This window comes from Antechinus flavipes, chromosome 2 (genome assembly GCF_016432865.1).
Source record: "Antechinus flavipes isolate AdamAnt ecotype Samford, QLD, Australia chromosome 2, AdamAnt_v2, whole genome shotgun sequence".
Lineage (NCBI taxonomy): Eukaryota > Metazoa > Chordata > Mammalia > Dasyuromorphia > Dasyuridae > Antechinus > Antechinus flavipes.
This window is the reverse complement of record NC_067399.1, coordinates 427,064,339-427,085,636: the sequence shown is the minus strand read 5'-3', so window position 1 is coordinate 427,085,636 and position 21,298 is coordinate 427,064,339. Positions and strand designations below refer to the sequence as shown.

General features: G+C 36.6%; 1 protein-coding gene across 1 annotated transcript; it reads left to right on the top strand.

Moving 5' to 3' along the window:
• The first annotated feature begins 763 nt into the window (after nt 1–763).
• BOD1 (biorientation of chromosomes in cell division 1) lies at nt 764–21,093 on the top strand. Its single transcript, XM_051978919.1, has 4 exons — nt 764–1,012; nt 9,153–9,277; nt 18,989–19,188; nt 20,675–21,093. Exons 1-3 carry the CDS (start codon nt 764–766, stop codon nt 19,185–19,187), a joined length of 573 nt encoding a protein of 190 aa, XP_051834879.1. The 3' UTR covers nt 19,188; nt 20,675–21,093.
• The last annotated feature ends 205 nt before the right edge of the window (nt 21,094–21,298 follow it).

Here is a 21,298-nt window from a genome sequence, read left to right as displayed (position 1 = left end):
AAGGCCAGCTACACCAGGCTCCCGTCGCTGCAACTTAAGAAATGGAAAGGAAAATAGACAGAGGTCATCTACCTCCTCTTCCACCTGGGAATTGTCTGTATATAAGACACAGCTGGGATCTCTCACAGATGGGAGGGAATTCTTATCTCTCAAAGTAACACACGCCATTGTTAAAGTGATTAAGAAGAAAAGTTCTTATACAACTCTGTGATTTGAAGCTGGGAGTTCAGCTGTCATCTCAGAGTCCATCCCTCATTTTACAGATGAGGAAACTAAAGAGAAGTCGAATGACTTATCCAAGGTTGCACAGAGCTCAGAATTTATTCATTCGTTATTTGGCATCACCATTTGCTAACCGGGAATAGTGTCCTCAAACACAAACGAAGAAAAGTCTCAGAACTACAATTCCCGGAAAGACCAGGCAAAACGTGATTTACGTGAGCCTTCCCTAGTGCTCCCCCCTTTTTTTATGGGAGTTGTAGTTTAATATGGATGAGGCGTTTTCTATTTCAAGGCGAGTCCTCCCCACCCAAGGACTCCCAGCCCCAGGATGCATAGCGACTTCGACGTAATCAGCGGGAGACGTGGAACACGTGGTTCACTTTCGTCGCGACAGCAGCGGTCGACGCTCCAAAGGGATCTGCTGCCGTGTTTCAGGTTGCCCCAGCTCGCCTGGCCGAGGCCCAGGCCCCGGCGGGGAGTGGCCGCCCCCTCAGGCCCCGGGCGAAAACCGCCGGCGTGGCTCCGGGCCGAGGGTAGGGCCATGGCGGACAGCGGCGGAGGAAGCGGTGGGGCTAGCGCGGGCGGCGGTGGCGGAGGTGGTGGCGGTGGCTCAGGCCAGGCCTCGGCGGCCTCGGCCTCGGGCTCAGCGGGCGCCGGTGCCGGCGTTACCAATCCGGCGTCTCTACCGCCCGGGGACTCGCAGCTCATCGCGCTCATAGTGGAGCAGCTCAAGAGCCGCGGCCTGTTCGACGGCTTCCGCAGGGACTGCCTCGCCGACGTGGACACCAAGGTAGCGGCGGCCCCGAGGCCCGAAAGACGGGCGCTGGGCCTGGAGCCGAGAAGCCCAGCATTCAAAACCCTGTCCCCTGTGCCATTTCACCTCCCCGGGCCTCACTTTGCTCATCAGTAGAATGGGGATGATAATGCCTGTAGGACCTCCCGGGTTACTATGTTGTCGTATGAAAGTCGGCCTACAAATGTCAGGTATTACTGCTCCCTGCATATCCCCTCGGGGCTTCAGGTTCCTGACGTGTGTTGATGAAGGGGTTGGACTAGGGCTCGCGCTCTCCAACTGAAATCCTTGGGGAAACTTCATTCAAAAAATATACATGTAATCTTGATAACTTTCAATATGGTTTGTTTCCTTTGTAACCGTCTCCTTCTCGTCGTCTATTCAAAAACATTCCAAGAAAGGGCTCATAAGCTTTACCACGTGTATAAAGGGTCCATGACGAAAAAAAATTTACTTTTATTTTTAAAGGAGAGAAGCCTTGGAATAGAACACTTATAAATATCCCTTCCAGTCCTAAGCCCACCGACTTATGTGATGACTCCAACCTGAAACTACCTCTTCTAACTCTAAATCTTATGTGACTCATCTTAACTCTTATAACCCTAAACTCTTTTTGACTAATCTAATTTCTTACAGCTCTAAGCCTTGTGTGTCTCCCTAGCAGCACAGTCTCCTGGTTTGGAGGGTCATTTCTATCAACTCTGTTTTGAGTGCAGTGCCCCTACTCAGAGGATCATGTTTAAGCAGAAAGATATTTTTCATTACTAAAGCTGAGGAGGGAGGATGTCTGTGATTCTTAATTTGTTAATTTCCATTTCAGTAATTAATTAAAGGAGCACTTATTAACACCTATATGTATGTCAGGGGGAGTGTTTGTGTCAGAATAAAACTTGATTCAAAGTTTGTATCGACTAAAAATCTCATAAATTCAACCTTCAAAATGTATACAGAAAAATTAAGTGTTAGTTACATAAATAATTTAGGAATCACCAACATGTGAGGATAACCGGATAGGCATTATGTGGCATTTGAACTTTGAAGAAAATGGAGGTGATGGAATATGTTCCAAATATTGAGGACAACCTGTGTAAAATTGTGAAGTTGGAAGATTGAATGCATAAAAACAACTGCAAATTGGCCAGTTTGGCTACAAAGTAGTGTGTGTAAAAGAGTAATCATCACTTGCATTTCTCTTATTTCTATTTATAGAGCCACAATGCTAGTTTGTACTTTCAATATACCTCTATCTCAGACTATTTAAAGTCTTTTGGTTTTCCTATTTTCAATCTCTCCTCACTTCAGTTTATCTTCCACACAGAGGCCAGAGAGATATTCTTATACAATAAAATGGCCATGTTACTCTATATCTAAAAATAAAATAAAGTGAAGTAAATTCCAGCAGCTCCTAAATATTAATTCCTTCATCTGACATGCAAAGCCTTTTACTGTTTTTTTTTTTTTTTTTTCCCATTGTTTGTTTTGTTTTTTCCCTGCTTATATATTGGAGATGTAAAATTGGCAAAGGTTGGCCATTGATTGGGATGATAATGGAGGAATTTTGAGTGACAGAGATTTCAAACCTGAGTACCTGGAAGAATGGTAGTAAACTCTTGAGACATAAAACTCAAAAGAAATGAGAGTTGTGAGGAGAAGATAGGTTTTCTTTTGGCCAAATTGAATTTAAGATGCCTATAAAACATCTTCTTGGGGATGCCCTATCATTTGATGATATAGAACTGGAGCTCAAGGGAAAGATTGAAGCTAATCTGAGAGTCATGAACCTTTTTCTAGCCTTTGAACACCATTGATACCCCTTTAAATTTTCTCTTCTCTTCAGGTTTTTGGGCACTGCTCTCTTCTGATTCTCCCATATATATGTTCCTCTTTCTCCTTTACTAGGTCCTCATTGAAGCTGTACCTGCTAACCTCCAAGGCTCTGTTCTAAGCCCTTTTTTCCTTCTGTGCTGTTTAACTTGATGATTTCATCATCTCCCAAACTTTATTATCTCTGTGTGCCTGGCACATAGTAGGTGCTTAATAAATGCTTGTTACCTGACTGACTTCCATTTTGAGAAAAGCCCCAGATCACTCATTCCTCATTCTCTGGTTTTCACCACTACCTTATTCCTTTGTTCCTGCAGATTCCTCCTTCCCTTGGTGACTTTTTTCCTGCAACCTCCATTTTGGGTTCAAAACAGATGTCCCTCATTATCCAGACTGCCATCATGCCCTTTACCCCCTCCTGCTTTTCAGCTTCCTTTTTTTGTGTGCTTTCTCCTTCCCTCATCTCTATTAAAATGTTACTTCCCTGAGGACAGGGACTATCAATCTTTTTATTTGTATTTGTAGCCTCTGCAATTATTAAGCACTAAATTGTTGACTGACTGCAAAAAAAAGATAGAAAAGAAATGGCCAGGCGGGTGAGAGGAAACTGGAAGAAAGAGCATTATTTAAGGAGGGGGTAGTCAGCAGTGTCAGCTTATGCTTACAAGTCTAAAAGGACAGAGAAAAGGATTGGGCAATTAAAAAAACCAGTGATACCATGAAGTGAGTAGGTTCACTTCAGTGCTGAAGTCTGAAGCTAAATTGCCATGGGTTAATTTAGTAGGAATTAAGAAAATTAAATAGACTATGACTCTGAAAGGGCTGAGCTTGAAAGTGGAGAAATGATATGGGAATTTGCGAAATAAATAAGGAAGTTGGCATTGACCAGGAGAAAAATCCTCTCATCCTTTGAATGTGTAGCAAAGGAGGGGGAGAGTAAGGAGCCAATATTGAGGTGATCTGAAATGTAGAATTGGGAGGAAGTAGGAACTTGGTACAAACTGCCTCAGTGAGTCAAGGTCTTCTTTCTGAGGGGCTGGTATAAATCCCTTGAAGAGAAAAGAGAAAGTTTGTGTAAAAAAAAAAAAAAACAAAAACTGGAGGGTGGAATAGAAAATCATCAGGGGAAAGTAGAAGGATTATTGTGAAACAGTGGGGGCACAATTGAGATTACATAACTTTTGTTGTCATTACTAGTATCTGTTGAGCAGCTGAAAAGTGCATGGTGAAAGATTTAGAATAGAAATGAATGTCAGTAAGAAAATAGGATAAGGGATTTAAGAGAGAGAATAATGTAAATTTGTATCTGTTAAATTATAGGATGAATTAATTCCACTATCCTCTGCTCTAGTCCCTCTTGTCTCCTTATCTGTATCACTTGTCATGCCTTGAGGCCGTCCCACCAGAAACTGCCTTCTTTGTTACTAAATGGAGCTGAGGAGAAAAATCATGAAACTATATTGATTGGGTCCACTAAAAGTTAAGGTAACCTTGGCTCAGTTCCCATTCTACAAGGCAATCCTTACACCTCACCAGTCATTTGGCTAGCCCATTCACTACTGCAGCTTGTCCAAAATGGTGATTTGCAGAGTTCCTTCTTCCTTTTTCTCTAATATTGACTCAAATATCTTCCCAACTATCTTCTCTACTCCTGTCTCTGATGAAAATATTGCCCTTTTCTTTGCCAAGACAAACCTTCATATGCTTGTCCTTGAGCTTTCATCTCCTCTCTTCTCCAGTTTTACTGTTACTATTAATCTTGTTTTCTCACAAATCTTTCACCATCATCATCATGATCATTGATATTTTTATTATTATGTGTCAGGCACTGTGATAAGGCCTTTGCAAATTTTATCTCTTCTGATCTTCATCACAGTCATGGGAGGCAGGTCCTATAATTGTCTCCATTTGCCTGTTGAGGGAACTGAGACAACTACAGATTAAGTGACTGGCCCAAAGTCACAAAGCTAGGAATATTTTGAGGCTGCATTTGAACTCTTGATTCTAGACCTTGACTCTATTCACTGAGCTACCCAGCTGCCTCCTCTTTACTGGTTCCTTCTCTACTGCCTACAAATATGACCATTTTTCTCTTCTCTTATCCAAGAAAGATAGAGACCTTTACTTGATATACCATTCCAGCTGTCTTTCCTCCTCAGCTAAACTGAATGGGAAAACAACCTTAAAATCAAATCAGGGCTATACTCCCTCAGCCCTGTCTACATTCTACTTTTTGGTCTCTTCAAGGAAGTGAGACTGCTCAGAGTTATCAAAGTTTTCTCTTTAATTAGAAAAATCTAATGACTTTTTCACAATCTGCAACCTTTCTTATTCTATAGCATTTGATATTGTTCCCGTATGTTCTCTCCTTGTCTCCTTATACTTCATCATACTCCTTCTTAGTCTCCTTTGCAGAATGTCATCCATGTTATGCCTTTTATCCTTGAGTATTTCCCCAAGACTCTGACTCAAACCTTATTTTCTTATATACCTTTTTGTCATTGGTCTACTTTGGCAGTGTGGTAAAACCTTATAAGGCCTTTCTCAGAGTACTGATTTTAAATGCCTAAACAATGTAAAATTTTAAAGTAGTGTATATTCTTAAAAACAAATTCACAAACTTCTTGAATTTCAAGTTAACCATTAATCTGTCCTTTCTTGCTTGATCTTATCAGTTCCCTTGGGTTCAGTGATCATTGCTATGGAGATGTTTTCTCAGATCGCCATTTCTTGAACCATAGTCCTGAATCCTAAGTCGTCTTCTGAATATCTCTTGATGGATGTCTCATGTTTCATAGGCATTTCAAGCATTATGTATTTGAAATGACCCATCATCTCCCCCATTCTCCATCTTTCCCTTTTTTCTAACTTTCATATAATTGTGGAGCATATTGCCATCCTCCTAATCATATGGGTATCATTCTCAACTCCTATCTCTCCTTACATATCTAGTCTCTTCTCGAATCTTGTCATTTATAACATCTGTTGTATATGTCACTTTGTCTCCATCACAGACTCCCTCTTAGAACCACAGGTCTCTATCACTCTTGCCTGGACTACAGCAATATTCTTTTAATTGGTCTCTAAACCTTTCCCTACTCCATTTCATTCTCTGTTGACCCTATTTTCTTAAATTTTTGATCTAACCAAATCACTCCTTCAGTCGGTAAACTCCACTGGATCCCTGTTAGCTCTTGATTAAAATATAAATTCCTTTGTTTGACATTTAAAGCCCTTCTCAATCTGGCCCCGTGTTACTTTTCCTGTCTTCTTATACTTGACTGCCTTACATAAACTCTGCAATTCAATTAATCAAGTCCTATTTGGTGATCCTCAAATATGACCCATTTGTTTTGACTTTGTTTTTTTGTACTTGCTGTCCCTTCTGCTTAGAATATCCTTGCCTCACCTCCTAGTTTTCTTATCTTCCTTAAAGACTCAGCTGAAATAGTACTTTTTTTTTCAAGAGGTCTTTCCTGTCTCCGTCCCTCTCTACCTGCAAATCCCATTGCCTCTCCTCTCTAAGATTACCTTCCATCTATTCTATATATCTTGTACATAGTTATTTATATGTTGCCTCATTAAAATATGAGCTGCTTAAAGACATGGGTAGAGTTTTTGTCTGTCTTTGTATTTTGCATAGTAAATGATAAAGTTGAAATTTAAAGGGGAGGAAATAAAATCTAAAGCAGGAATTATGACCTAGAAAAGCAGAGTGCAGTGAAATGAGTGAAAGGTGTAATGAGGAAAGAGAATAGATTTAGAGATGGTAAGAAGCACTGGGAGAGATGGAGTAATAAATTGTGATAAGATCAAAAGAATTTGCAGATTGTAGAAGACAAATAATGGTGACGGGAAAGAAAAATCCTGTGTGATGGGCCTGGAGTAAAAATGCCTGTCATGGCAGTAGAGGGCAGACCTGTGATGTCAGGCTGTCTGTAGGAATGTCATTGTGAATATTGTAGACCCCAAATATTAGCTGGAGAGAAATATTATGGTTTAGCTGAGGAAGGAGGGAGAATGACTTACCTAGTTAGAGGTCAGTTACAAGAATTTGGTTAGGGTGATCTGTGTGAATGTATATTGCAATCCTATTATAGAACAGTCTTCATATGTTCATAAACTTAAGAGTTAGATAGAAATTTAATTAAAAGTTATCTTAGATCTTACAAATTTTACTTGCATGAAATAAAACAAATAGGAAGTGACAGAGGCAAGATTCATTTCCAGGTATTCTGATCCTGTTGCCAAAAAATTCATCATTTGCTGATGACCTTACATTTTGGCTGGTTCTTACACAACAGTTTGTTGTTATACAACAGTTCATATTTAAAATTTTCTAGCTTGCCAGTAGCTAAACATTAGAATAAGACTTTTTAAAGCTTTTGAAGCTTTAGATTAAAACAACAGTAATCTAAGATCACTTTCCCACCAGACAAAGCTCTGGAAAGAGACTTTAATGAACATTTCTCATATATATGAAAAACATTGTTTCGAGGAATTGTTATCCATTCTTTCTTCCTCGTCACATCTTTTTTTTTTAGTACAATGGAGTTCCATTTCAGAAAGCCCTCTTAGCATATGATAAATCTGTACTAACACCTGAATGTTTTTTCCAACCCTATGATCAGGATTGTTCTAGTTGGAAACAGGCATTCCTTCTGAGACCTTGATATTGCTGTAAAACTGACTATCCCTATGATCTATGTTCCAAAACTAATCAGCTGTTGTCTGAGGGAAATGATCTGTTATGCTTTTGCTGTTAGAACCCATCTCAAATTTTTTCAACTAATAAGTAAAGCAAAATGTTAAACATGAAGCAAACACATAGTATCCTGGCAGAATTTAATGGAAGTTCAGAATTTTTAAAATAAATATTACTTTTAAAATTGCATAGAAGAAAACAGAAGGAAAATTATTAGAAAATGGAAACAAACAGGATAACTTTGAAAATAATGTGTTGAATTTATGATATAATTGTAGAGAAAAGACAGCTAGTTGTCATGCTGATTGTGGCTTCAGTATACTATTCTTTTTTGCATATGGAAAATTTCAAATAAGAAATTTTTAATAGAATTTAGTGGTTGTACTTTTACATAACATTTACATTTTAAAGTAATTCCTCTATAGGTGTCTTTTTGTGTATGTGTTTGTTTTTTTTGTTTTGTTTTGTTTTTTGAAATAACATATTTGCCCTTCCCATAGATTCATAGAATGTTAGAATGGGAAAGGAATCTTAACAGATTCTCTAGTCCAACCTCTTCATCTGACAAATCAGAAATCTGAAACCACTGGAGGCTAGATTTACCCCTTAATTACAAAAGTCAGATTTATTTTTTGAACTATCTGGTTTGCCCACTTAGATTATTTGAATAATTTGTGTTGCTCACATTTAAAGGGAAAGGTAAAATTTAGGATTAAACTGACTGACTCTCCTTAGAAAGTGATCTTGCATCAGCAAGAAAACTCTTATCTTCTCACATTTCTTGGGTTAGTTTGAGCAGTACAAGAACCTAATATATATTTCATTGTGGAATCAAAGAACGTAAAATCTTTTTCCCTTTACCTGTTACTACATGGAGAAAAAGGAAATTCCTTTTAAAGAGGTTTTTTAGCTTTTGAATCTTGAGCCCTTTGCCAATTTGCTGAAACCTATGAACTCTTCTCAAAATAATGTTTTTAAGTGCATACAATAAATAACATTATAAAAGAAACACATCAAAATAATAATGCTAATATTTAAAAGAAAACGATTTCACAAACCCCAGGTTAAGAATCCTTACTTAAAACCTTTCCCTTAGTGGGAGGAATGCCATAAAGTTCTTGCAATTGCTGCCTGGGCTCTTTAGGAATCCAGAGAAGTTGGAAGAGTATCATCCTAGGTTAATTATGGGGGTCAAGTTCAGCTTCTTCTGTGTGGTTAGAAGTCTTTACTGGAGCAGATAATAAGGCTTGAATTCTATGAATATGTATCTATTGTACAATAGGCTACTTTTTAATTCTAATTTTTCAAATTTGCTGGTCTTAGGTAAAATATTTCAACCAAGAAATTCTTCAGTTAGTTATTTAAACATTCATTTTGAAAAGAAACTGAATTCATTTGGATATTTTTGGCTACTCCACAGCAGTTAGAAAATGTCTGGTTGGACACCATGACTTAAAGTTGTCTGAATTTTTAAGTAAAATGTTAATTTACATGGGCACATAGAGGTATATTTTGACCTAGGGATAGTGGAAAATATTATGCAGGACTCAGTCCTATTAGAAATTTTGGAAAGTGGCTTTTCTGATTTTTTCCCCCTCCCTCTTTCAGCCAGCTTACCAAAATCTAAGACAGAAAGTAGACAACTTTGTGTCAACTCATCTGGACAAGCAGGAGTGGAACCCAGCAATGAACAAAAACCAGTTGAGAAATGGGCTGAGACAGAGTGTGGTTCAGTAAGTAAACAGAATTGAGTAAATAGACAGCAGTCATGAATATAAGTATTTAGACTCCATTTATTTAGTCAAGATTATGTTATTACGCAGTAAAATACAAGTTTTAGAAGAAGCAATAGAATTACTAGAATATGGACTGACAAGTAAAACTGTCAGTCTTTGATACCTCTAAAGCTTTTTAGTATAGAAAAGTCTTTTGTATACACATTTTTGTTTCTTGGATAAGAAACAGTAACTTCTTTCATTACGTTCAAGTATAATTATTTTATGGTTTAAATTGAAGTCTCGTTTTGTGTATTATTGTCATCACTAGCTTGGGTAGAAGATAACGTTCTTAGAACAAATTTACCCTTGTTTGTATAGTAGTGAAATTGCAATTTTCAAAAAAGTTCGGGGTTTTATGATTTGCCCTTCAAGTTTGTAGCCTTGTTGTGACTTTAATAAATTTGTTAATGTTTGTTCATGCATGAATTTGAATTTTTTTTTTTTCTGTGTGGAAGGTTAGCCTCAAAATATTACACTGTCCAAACTACTATTATTAGCAATGGAGAAATGATAACTTTTTGTTCTGAAATGGAGCATAAGGTTTTTGTTTTTATTTATCACAAAAAAATGAGAATCTTTTTTTCTATCATAGCAAAGTCAGCACTCCAATTTGATGCAGGCTTCTAAAGCTTTTGACAAGAAAAGCTAAAATTTCAGAAAACGTTTGTGATAGCTTTTTTTGAATGGTAGATGAGAGACTAATGTTGCAGAAGATGTAAACTACTTTATTTAAAATCATAATTTCTTGCTTTTTTCTCTAGGGAACAGATTATGGCATATTAAAAGAAAAGGTATAGATAGATATTAGACAATGGATTAGTTTCCTTTGGATTACTACGTGTTTCATCAGTATGTCGTGAGACTTTTGTAACATGGGAAAAATACTTTTGAAAACTTTCATAGATCCTAAAGTAATCCAAGGTATTGTTATTATTGTGAATTTTTGTAAAGATTGTAAATACCTTGCCCTACATTATATATAGACTGGAAAAAAACTGTCCCATAAATATCAGTGTTCCTTCAAACATTCTAACCTCTTAATTCCTCATCTCTTCAATTCCTTCACCTCAACTTCACACAAAATTGATAAGACCCTTCATCTCTCTTTGTGATAAAGAATTCTGAAATTTCCCTTTTATTCATTGCATTTCTTATGTCCCCCTCCTTTTAACCCTATTATTCATCCTCAACATTCAGTTCATTTCCTCTATACTTTTGTACTTTTCCAGTCTATCAGCCTTACCCTGGCTTTACTGCTTGTCCAGTTTGACTTTGTAGTTAACCAGATTTCATCATTACATTGTCTTCTGCTCTCAGTTATATTATGCCCTGGGCAAATCTTTAGCTTGTGTTAGTACTACAATCTGCTCCTGTTGCAAGTGCTGCTTAATTATGTTACTACTCTTCAATCACTGCACTGTCCTACCCAGAGTAACGTTTTATTTTGTAGCTTCCTATACTTCCCCATACCATTGTTCTTTCAGGAAAAGACCTTCTATCATGTTATGATGAGAAAATAAATACTCATTAATCATGATTTCCCTCTTTTTCCCCCACTAACATCTTCCAAATCATTGACATCATTCCCTATTCTCCCTTCTTTTACTCTAGTTTCTGATGAAAAGGTGATCTTTCTTACTGAGGCCCTTTATTTGTATTCTTGATTCCTTTCTTTCAAATTCCTTTTATTCAAGTCCCTCCCCTCCATATTAAATTAATCTTTTTTTATTTGTTGGCTTATTCCCTGCTGCCCACTAACATCCTCACATCGCTCTAATATTTAAACCCTTTACTTCATCCATTCCCCCTCAAAAAACAAACAAAAAATCCCATTTGATCCCATTCCATAATCCATTATCTCTCTTCAGCCAAACTCATGGAAAAAATTCATTCAATAAAAAACTATTATAATATTTACTTTTATATCTTTTCAGTTCTTTGCAAATCTGATTTCCAGTCTCAGTCAGTTTTAACTTCTCTCTCCAAATTATCAAGGCCTCCTAATTGTCAAATCTTATGACCTTTTCTTAGTTTTCAAGTTTCTTAATCTTTTTGTGATATTTGAAATTGGACACTCTTTTTAGTTATTCTCCTTCCTAGTTTTTCCTGACACCATTTTTTTTAATTAAAGCTTTTTATTTTCAAAATATATACATGAATAATTTTCGATATTCATCCCGACAAAACCCTGTGTTCTAATTTTTTCTGTCCCTTTTCCCAAGTCAGCAAATGATCCAATTGATAATGTTGGACGTATGCAATCCATCTATACAATATTTCCACAAATATGCTGCATCAGAAAAATCAGATCAAAAGGGGGAAAGAATGAAAAAGCAAATAAAATGCAAGCAAACAACAACAGAAAGAGTGGGAAAATACTATGCTGTGGTCCACATTTAGTTCCCACTGGCCTCTTTCTGGGTGCAGATGGCTTTCTTTATTACAAGACCATTGTAAGTGGTTTGAATCGCCTCCTTATTGAAGAGAGCCACGTCCATAAGAGTTGATCATAAAATCTTGTTGTTGCCATGTACGATAATCTCCTAATTCTGCTCATTTCTCTTAGCATCAGTTCCTGTAAGTCTCTCCAGGCCTTTATGAAATCATCTTGTTGATTATTTCTTACAGAACAATAATATTTCATAACATTCACATACCATAACTTGTTCAGCTCCAAATGATGGGCATCTACCCTGTTTCCAGTTTCTTGCCACTACAAAAAGGGCTGCCACAAATATTTTTGCACATGTAGATCCCTTTCCCACCTTTAAGATCTCTTTCAGATACAAGCCCAGTAAAAATACTGCTGGATCAAATGATATGTATAGTTTAATAGCCCTTTGGGCATAGTTCCATATTGCTCTCCAGAATGGTTGGATCACTTCACAATGCCACCAACAATGTATTAGTGTCCCATTTTTCCCACATCCCTTCCAACATTCATCATTATCTTTTCCTGTCATTTTAGCCAATCTGAGAGGTGTGTAGTGGTATCTCAGAGTTGTCTTAATTTGCATTTCTCTGATCAATAATGATTTAGAGCACCTTTTCACATGACTAGAAATGGTTTTAATTTCTTCATCTGAAAATTGCCTATTCATATCATTTGACCATTTATCAGTTGGAAAATGGCTTGAATTCTTATAGATTTGAGTTAATTCTCTGTTTATTTTAGAAATGAGGTCTTTGTTAGAATCCTTCAGTGCAAATTTTTTTTCCCAGTTTTCTTCCTTTGTAATTTTGTCTGCATTAGTTTTGTTTGTACAAAAACTTTTTAACTTAATATAATCAAAATTATCCATTTTGCATTCAGTGATGTACTTAAGTTCTTCTTTGGCCACCTTTTTCACAGATCTGAGAGGGGAAACTATCCTTTATTCTGATTTGCTTAAAATATCACTCTTTATGTCTAAATCATAAACCCATTTCAACCTTATCTTGGTATATGGTGTTAGGTATGGGTCAATGCCTACTTTCTGCCATACTAATTTCCTTTATTTTTTTCCTAGCAGTTTTTGTCAAATACTGAGCTCTTATTCCAAAAGCCGTGGGTCATTGAGCTTATCAAACACTAGATTACTATAGTCATTGACTATTTCATCCTATTCCACTGATCCATTATTCTTTTTCCTAGCCAGTACCAAATGGTTTTGATGACTGCTGCTTTGTAATATAGTTTTGGGTCTGGCACAGGTAAGCCACCTTCATTAGCATTTTGTTTCATTAATTCCCTTGAAATTCTTGACCTTTCGTTCTTCCAAATGAATTTTGTTACTATTTTTCTAGCTTTGTGAAGTAATTTCTTGGGAGTTTGATAGGTATGGAAAGGAATAAGTTGTCGTTTTTATTGTATTAGCTCAGCCTACCCATGAGCTCTTGATATTTTTTCAAGAGATTAAATCTGACTTTGTTTATGTGGAAAGCCTGACACATAATGGTTAATGGTTCCTTTTCACTTTCCTTTTTGGTATCCTCTTTCATTTCATATCCTCATCTTTCTGAGCTCTTATCCTGTTCTTTGTTCTCACTGTAACCTCCATTTTCTTTACCCCTTAATTCTTTTCTAGGGTATCATCATTACACTGTTACACTCCTCCTTTCTCATCTTTTCTCTTTAATGAACCAACTCTACACTATCTTCTCTCAAATCCTTTGACCTCTTATCCTGTTGGAGATCTTGCTCTCCTAAACACCATCTTTGGATTACTACTTCTGCTTTCACTCTTATTCCCATATGACTGAACAAAGCTTAGAAGAAATCCTGAAACTGCTAAGTCATTGCATTACAAATTTGTTACATAATCTCAAGTGGGCCCTCACTAAAGCAAGGCAACCCTTTTTATACCTCCTAATTGACTATTCCACTCAACATAGCAGATTTTTCCAAATTTTTTTTAATCCTTCCTCAAACTTTTCATAGCTTTCCCTCCATTCACCCTTTTAGCAGGAAATCTTGCTCTGTATTTCATTGGGGGAAAAAAAAATAAGCTATTCACAGAGAATTCCTTCTCTCCTTATATCCTATCACTCATGTGCTGTTCTGGGCTAAGCCTGACACATAGGTACTTTTACATTAGATTCAACATTGGAACAAAATGAGACCTCTCATGTGTCATTCATCAGTTAGCCAAAGGAGATTTGATTTCATTGAGATGAGTAGTGATGCCAGTCCCAATTTCTGAGAGCCCTGCCAGTTCTTCCTGGCTATTCTGTACATAGGCAATGAAGATATGATGTCAACAATATGAGTTCTTAATGTCCTGAGCCAACTTCTTCTTTTTTTTTTTTTAATTTAATTTTTATTTAATAATTACTTTATATTGACACTCGTTTCTGTTCCGATTTTTTTTTTTTCCCTCCCTCCGCCCCCTCCCCTAGATGGCAAGCAGTCCTTTATATGTTGGATATGTTGCAGTATATCCTAGATACAATATATGTTTGCAGAACTGAACAGTTCTCTTGTTGCATAGGGAGAATTGGATTCAGAAGGTATAAATAACCCGGGAAGAAAAACAAAAATGCAGATAGTTCACATTCGTTTCCCAGTGTTCCTTCTTTGGGTGTAGCTGCTTTTGTCTGTCATTTATCAATTGAAACTCAGGTCTCTTTGTCAAAGAAATCCACTTCCATCAAAATATGTCCTCATACAATATCGTTGTCGAAGTGTATAATGATCTCCTGGTTCTGCTCATTTCACTTAGCATCAGTTCATGTAAGTCTCGCCAGTCCTCTCTGTATTCATCCTGCTGGTCATTTCTTACAGAACAATAATATTCCATAACATTCATATACCACAATTTACCCAGCCATTCTCCAATTGATGGGCATCCATTCATTTTCCAGTTTCTAGCCACTACAAACAGGGCTGCTACAAACATTTTGGCACATACAGGTCCCTTTCCCTTCTTTAGTATTTCTTTGGGATATAAGCCCAATAGAAACACTGCTGGATCAAAGGGTATGTACAATTTGATAATTTTTTGGGCATAATTCCAGATTGCTCTCCAGAATGGTTGGATTCGTTCACAACTCCACCAACAATGCATTAGTGTCCCAGTTTTCCCGCATCCCCTCCAACATTCATCATTATTTTTTCCTGTCATCTTAGCCAATCTGACAGATGTGTAGTGGTATCTGAGCCAACTTCTTAAGAAATGTCTCGGTACCGTTTAAGAAAACACTACCCCTAACTTCCCATGGAGGGAACTGTTAGGTACTGCTTAGTCCCTTTTAGAAAATGCTTTTTCTCCACTATCTCTTTCTTTACCTATCTAATATGAAGATATAAGTCTTACCAAGAAAAAGCTCTATACATACATAAGTGATTCCATTTCATTCTACAGAAAATATCTTTCATCCATTTTGTTGAATTGTTTCAGTTATGTTCAACTTTTGTGAACCCATTTGGAGTTTTATTGACAAATACACAGAAGCAATTTGCCATTTCCTCTTCAGCTCATTTTACAGATGAGGAAAGTGAAACAAACAGGATTAAGTGACTTGCCCAGCTAGCTCGTGTCAGAGACCAGATTTGAACTCGGGAAGGTGAGTCTTCCTAAGTCCAGGCTTAGAGCTCTGTGCACTTCACCACCTAGCTGGCATCTTTCATTCTTGCTGTCTTCTTATCTTCAGTCTCTTCCTGTCTGCTGCTTCCCTGCTGCCTATAAACATGCTTATATCTCCCTCAAAAAATCCACCCTTAATATGTCCCCCCCTAGTTATTGTTCTTTCTCCTTGAAACTCCTTGAGAAAGTTTGTCATAACAAGTAGATAATAGTACAGTAAAAAGCGTCCACTTCCTTTCCTCTTACTCGCTTCTCAACTTTCTATAGTTGGACATTCTTAACTAAAACTGCTCTCTAAAGGAGGGCTTCTTAAACTTTTATTACTCACAACCCCTTTTCTCCTTAGAAGTTTTTATGTGGTCCTAGGTATATAGATATATAAAATAGATATACAGATTAAACATTTACCGATAATGAATCCTAATTTGTGGGAGCTCTCCCCTCATTCACTTGCGTGACCTCATCTGGGTTCATAACCTGTAGTTTAAAGCTGGACTCCAAAGTGGTACTAATCTCCCCTGGCTCTCTTTCTACTTCTCTGACTGCTCTTTCTCAGTCTGCTTTTCTGCATCTCATCTAGGTCATGCCTGCTAACCATGACTGATGTTTTTCCCTGATCTGTTTTCACCTCTCTGCCTATTGGATAGAACCAGCTAGACCTCTTAAAACTTAGTATGTTGAGAGCTGAACTTACTATCATCACCTTTTTAACTCCCCTAATACTGTCAGAGGCACCACCCTTGTACTAGTTTCCCCAGCTAATAACCTCACAACTGTTCTCTGCTCTTCATCCCTTCACCCCAAAGCCAGTCCGTTCCAAGTTCTATCAGTTGTACCCTCAGAGGATCTCCTATGTATATATTTATGTATATGTTGTCCTCATTAGACCATGAGCTTCTTGAAAGAATAAGATGGTTTTTTGCCTTTTTTTGTAATTTCTTCACTTGATTATGTACTCTCTTGGCTTTCATTTGTCAGTTATCTCTATGGAGATGACTCATAGATCTGCATCTCCAACTCTTTTATTTCTCCTGAATTCCAGTCCTCCAATCTCCAAATGCCAATCTCTGAAACTCTGTATGTCCAAAATAACTCATTTTCTTTTCCCTCCCTCCCAAAAAAAAAACAAAATAAAACTTGTCTACCAGATTTTAGTATTTCTGTTAATGATACCACCATTCTTCCAAATTCCCAACCTCAGTCATCCTCAATTCCTCATTCTCCTTCACCCTGCATATCCATTCATTTGCTAAGTGTTGCTGTTTTGTTTCTACCTCTGTGCTATATCCCTATCTTTTCTATCTTTATACAGCTACCACCTTAGCTGTGGGCCCTATTATAATGGCTGTGACAGTGTGTGATAGGCATCAGATTACAATATAATTGGGAAATATTTAACAACATAAATAAAAATTATATATACATATATATATAGTTAATTTGTGATTTTCTAAATCAGTATGTGGCCAACAGGGAGTTTCTATTGTATAGACAGTTCAGCTCTAATCAGTTTCCATAGTTATTTAGTATAAATTTGAACATATTTCCCTACTCCTCTACTCAGCCACCTTCAGCTTCCTACTACCCCATGGTCAAATACAAACTTCTCTGTTATTTAAAGTGCTTCACAACCCAGTTTCAATAAAACTTTTTCAGTTTTATTATATATTACTTTTAGGTATTTTTCTGTCCAACCAAATTAGCCTTCTTTCTATTCCTCAAACTTGACAGGAAAGAAAGAGGAAGGGAAAAGGATAAATATTTATATAGAATGTACTATGTGCCAGGCACTGTGGTAAACTCCTTACATATATTATCTCAGTTGGTGATCCTTATTGTCACTCCAAGGCAGACTGTAATTATCCCTTTTTCACAGTTGAGGAAATTGAGGTAAAGGTTAAGTGACTTAATCAGGATCACACCTAGTATTGAACTAAATAGACTTCCTGATTTCAGGTAGGCACTGCCTAGGTGACACATTCATGTCCTTCCTCCTGTACCTTTACACAGGCTGGTTTCAATTCCTGGAATGCACTTCATCCTCATCTTCTGCCATCCTTCTGAGCTCAACTCAAATATCTACCTTCTTTGAGAGGTCTGTTCTGATTCTTGCTCCTCTCCAACCCCCAGCTGTTCATGCCTTTCCTTTAGATTACTTTTATAAATTTGTTTTTGATTATGATCTTAAAATATAAACATGTTGTTTTCTTTCTCCCTTAGAATCTCCTTTGTATCAGGAACTGTTGTTTTTTGTTTTTTTGTGTCCTTTGCCACAGCATGTTGTTTTTTGCTTATTTTTGTCCTCTATTTACTGTATAAATTTTGGAATTTGTGACCCTAGTGTGATTTGTTTTCATCTTAATAGATTTACCTTAATGTAGCAAAATGATACCGATTAAGATATATGGTTCTGAATTTCTCTTAGAGTATTTGGCCACTATAAGTACTTGTTACTGGATGTACAGATGTAGTCATCAGTATTTTACCTTCTGTTATATACAGAGATTAATAATTAGCTAGATTATTAAACCAGCAAGGTATTATAAAGATAAAAAGTGACATAATTATAAGAAATTAACTGCCAAAGACAGTTGTTTGTTTAGTTACACATATTATACACAAGTTCTGTCAAAACTCTTGACATAAGATTGTAATGACTGCTTCAGAAGAAAACCCCTTTTCAGGTGGTTCATCATGGTAAGTCCATCATCTTGGACTAAACAAAACCAATGCCAGGGTAGTCTTTCACTCCCATTTCGGCATCTACCAGCCTTACAACCCATCTTCTTTCCCCACTACTCACAAAATGGAGGAATATTCCAAGTGTAAATTTTTCTCTTTTGGGCTATTCTGATTATGTTCTGTTTTGAGTAAGTGTGTGAGATGAGGTTGGAAAGGTAGATGTTACTGGTTTGCTGAGGACCTTTTTTATACCCAGCTAAATTCAGGCTTTTGGGCCATTGAGAGCCATTGAAATCTATTAACCTAAGGATATAAACATCTATTCATAAGGAAATTATTCTCTCAGAATTGTGTGGGGGTGGAAAGGGAAAGGATTGCTATGTAGGAAGACTAGATGAAGATAGTGAGATCTGCTGAGAGGCCTTTGCTGTAGTCTGGATGGATAAAAGAAAAATTTGTATTGTGGTAGTGATAAAAAGTACTCGAGGATAGCTATAGGCTTGAGAGACTTTCTGGATAAGCTATGTAGTGCTTGAAAAATGTTTGAACTTAAAAGTTGAAGGAAAAGGAAACATCTAATATATAAGAAGAACCATTTTAAACTTTAGAGACTGGATTAGTATTGGTCCTGTTGACACAGAAAGAAAGCCCTAAATTTTCACAAGGTTGTGTACAGATAAAAGTTATGTTAAATAGTCTGTGCTAATGCTTGGGTCTTTGGGGAAAGAATTTTAAAAGAAAGACATGTTAGATTATATGTGGCAAATGGACTGTTGTATGAAGAAATTACTGAAGGACTTTGATACTCATCATGTTGACATTTGTGTGGACATAAGGTTTCTCAAATTACTATGATTAGGATAAAGGTGATGGTTCTTAAAGGAATTGAGTAACAATGATTTATTTGTGTTTATGCAAGGTCAGGAATGCTGGAAGCTGGAGTGGACAGAATTATTTCACAGGTGGTGGATCCAAAACTAAACCACATCTTTAGGCCACAAATAGAGCGTGCAATTCATGAGTTTCTGGCTGCACAGAAGAAAGAAGACACTATACCAGCTCCTCCTCCAGAGCCTGAAAATCAGGATCCACCTGCTCCTTCTCAGGATTCCTCTTAAGGTATTATGATCATGTCACCATATTTAAATTTTCCAATAGTGATTTACTTTACCTGGCACTGTCCTGTGTGATTATTTATTTTGTATACTACATTAGCCAGTCATTTGAGGTGACACTGAGATGGCACCTAAGTCATTATGATAAATTATCACCATTGAATCACACAAGGTATTTCAAGAGTCATATTTCCCACAGGAGTCCATCAATTTGTTTTTGCATTGGATATTCTGTATAAAACTTCTGTATCAGTGAATATTTGAGAGTTTGTTTGACACCAGAATCAAAAATTAAAGCTATGAATAGTCTGTTCATTTTAAAAAAACATCTGAAATGATCAATCTGTACAGCAAATAAAATTCCAAGGAAAACTTTTTCTTTTTGAAGGAATGTGTGTCCTAGAAATGAGTTAGAATTTTATTTTATGTTAAATCAATTTTAGAAAGCTTTCAGTAATGTCTTTGATGGAGTTCAACCAATCTCCCAGTATCTACTGGGGGTATCATTCATTAGTATGATATTTAAAGTTTGACCATTCAGGTATCAAACAATCCTACAATTTTATATTTTAATTTTTAATTAAGTGCTGAACCAAATTGTTGAGAAGCAGATTGTAACAGATTGACTAGTGTTTGTGAGATTGGATTTAATAGTAATAATTGATGATAATAGCACTTAAGGGTTATAATCATTGCTTTTGATCCTTAAAATAGCCTTGTTTGAGATATATAATGTAGACTTTTTGAACAGATGAGAAACTAAGACTGAGAAAAGATAAAGGGCTTATTGGTAGTTTTACAATGAGGAGGATTTGTATTGTCATTCCTTATTCCCAAATGCAGCACTCTGTATCATGCCATGTTGGATTTCTGATTTAATTTACATTTGTCATTCAACTAAGAAAATTAAATACATTTCAAAAGATATATATAGTACTGGCATTTCAGGTGAAAGTTAATTACATTTCAAGCTGTACAAATAGAAAGGATTATATATATATTTAGAGCAACCCACATTCAAATTCTGTTTCTGCCACTTGATCAGCTAGATGATCTTTGGAAGTGACCTGCCCTTTTGGAGCTTTAATTTTCATATATGTAAAATGAGAGGATTGAACTATACCACCTTTTCAGCTCTAGATCATATGATCCCATTCCCATTCATATTAGGGTTTTCTTAGTAAGATTTCCCTTTATCTGAAATGAATTGAACAAAAACTGAGGTAAGTCATTTTATCTAGTACCCCAGGTATACATGAGTTTTTCAAATAGGAAGGAGAAAAGATAGTTTCTCACCATAATTTTAGATCATGTTGGAGTATTTTTTAAAAACAAAGACTAAACACTAAGTTCTGGGATATCCTACTTTCCCTTTATTTTTCTGGCTTAACTGTGAATTTTTTGGGTACCAAGAATTTTAAGGGAATAGGGTATTTTTCCAAAAAGTGGTATTTGGATCTAATCGTACCTTTTCTTTTTTTTTTAAACAGCCTTTTTTTCTTATGCCTTTGATGACAGCTGCTAAAAATTCCATGTAATTGAGTGTGAATAAGCTTATTCAACTTGACAAGACTACAGCCTCATGAAGATCTTCAAGATTGTAGAGCCTTCAGATTTCATTCCTTAGTGAGAGCAGTGTAATAGTTTGAAGGGGACAATGCAGTTTGCCAGTAGAGAAATTGACATGGGACCTTCATAATCCTTAAGAAAGCTATTGAATTGATAGGTGTAAGGATTAAATCCTTACAGGCACTCAGGAAGTTGCTTAGAACTTCTGCCTTTTGTGTAAGTTTTGGGGAGAGGGGTGGGTAGTACATGTTGTAGGGGTTTTGTTACTTTGACATGGGAGGGATTTGAATTGACTTATTAAATGTTCTTTTCACTTTTTTAATAAAATTTTTTAAACATACCTGCTTTTGAGTCCTAAATATAAATCATATTCAGCTTTAGATTCTCTGCCCTAAAGTTTCCTTCCAGCTCTAGAAGTCATTCTTAAGTGTTTTTATTGCTGAGTTTTAGTGATATGAAAATTCAGTCATAACTTCTGGGTTTGAGTCCCTGTTATAACCTTGGCCAAGCTACCTCAGGGCACATCCTTATCTTATAAAAGCTGG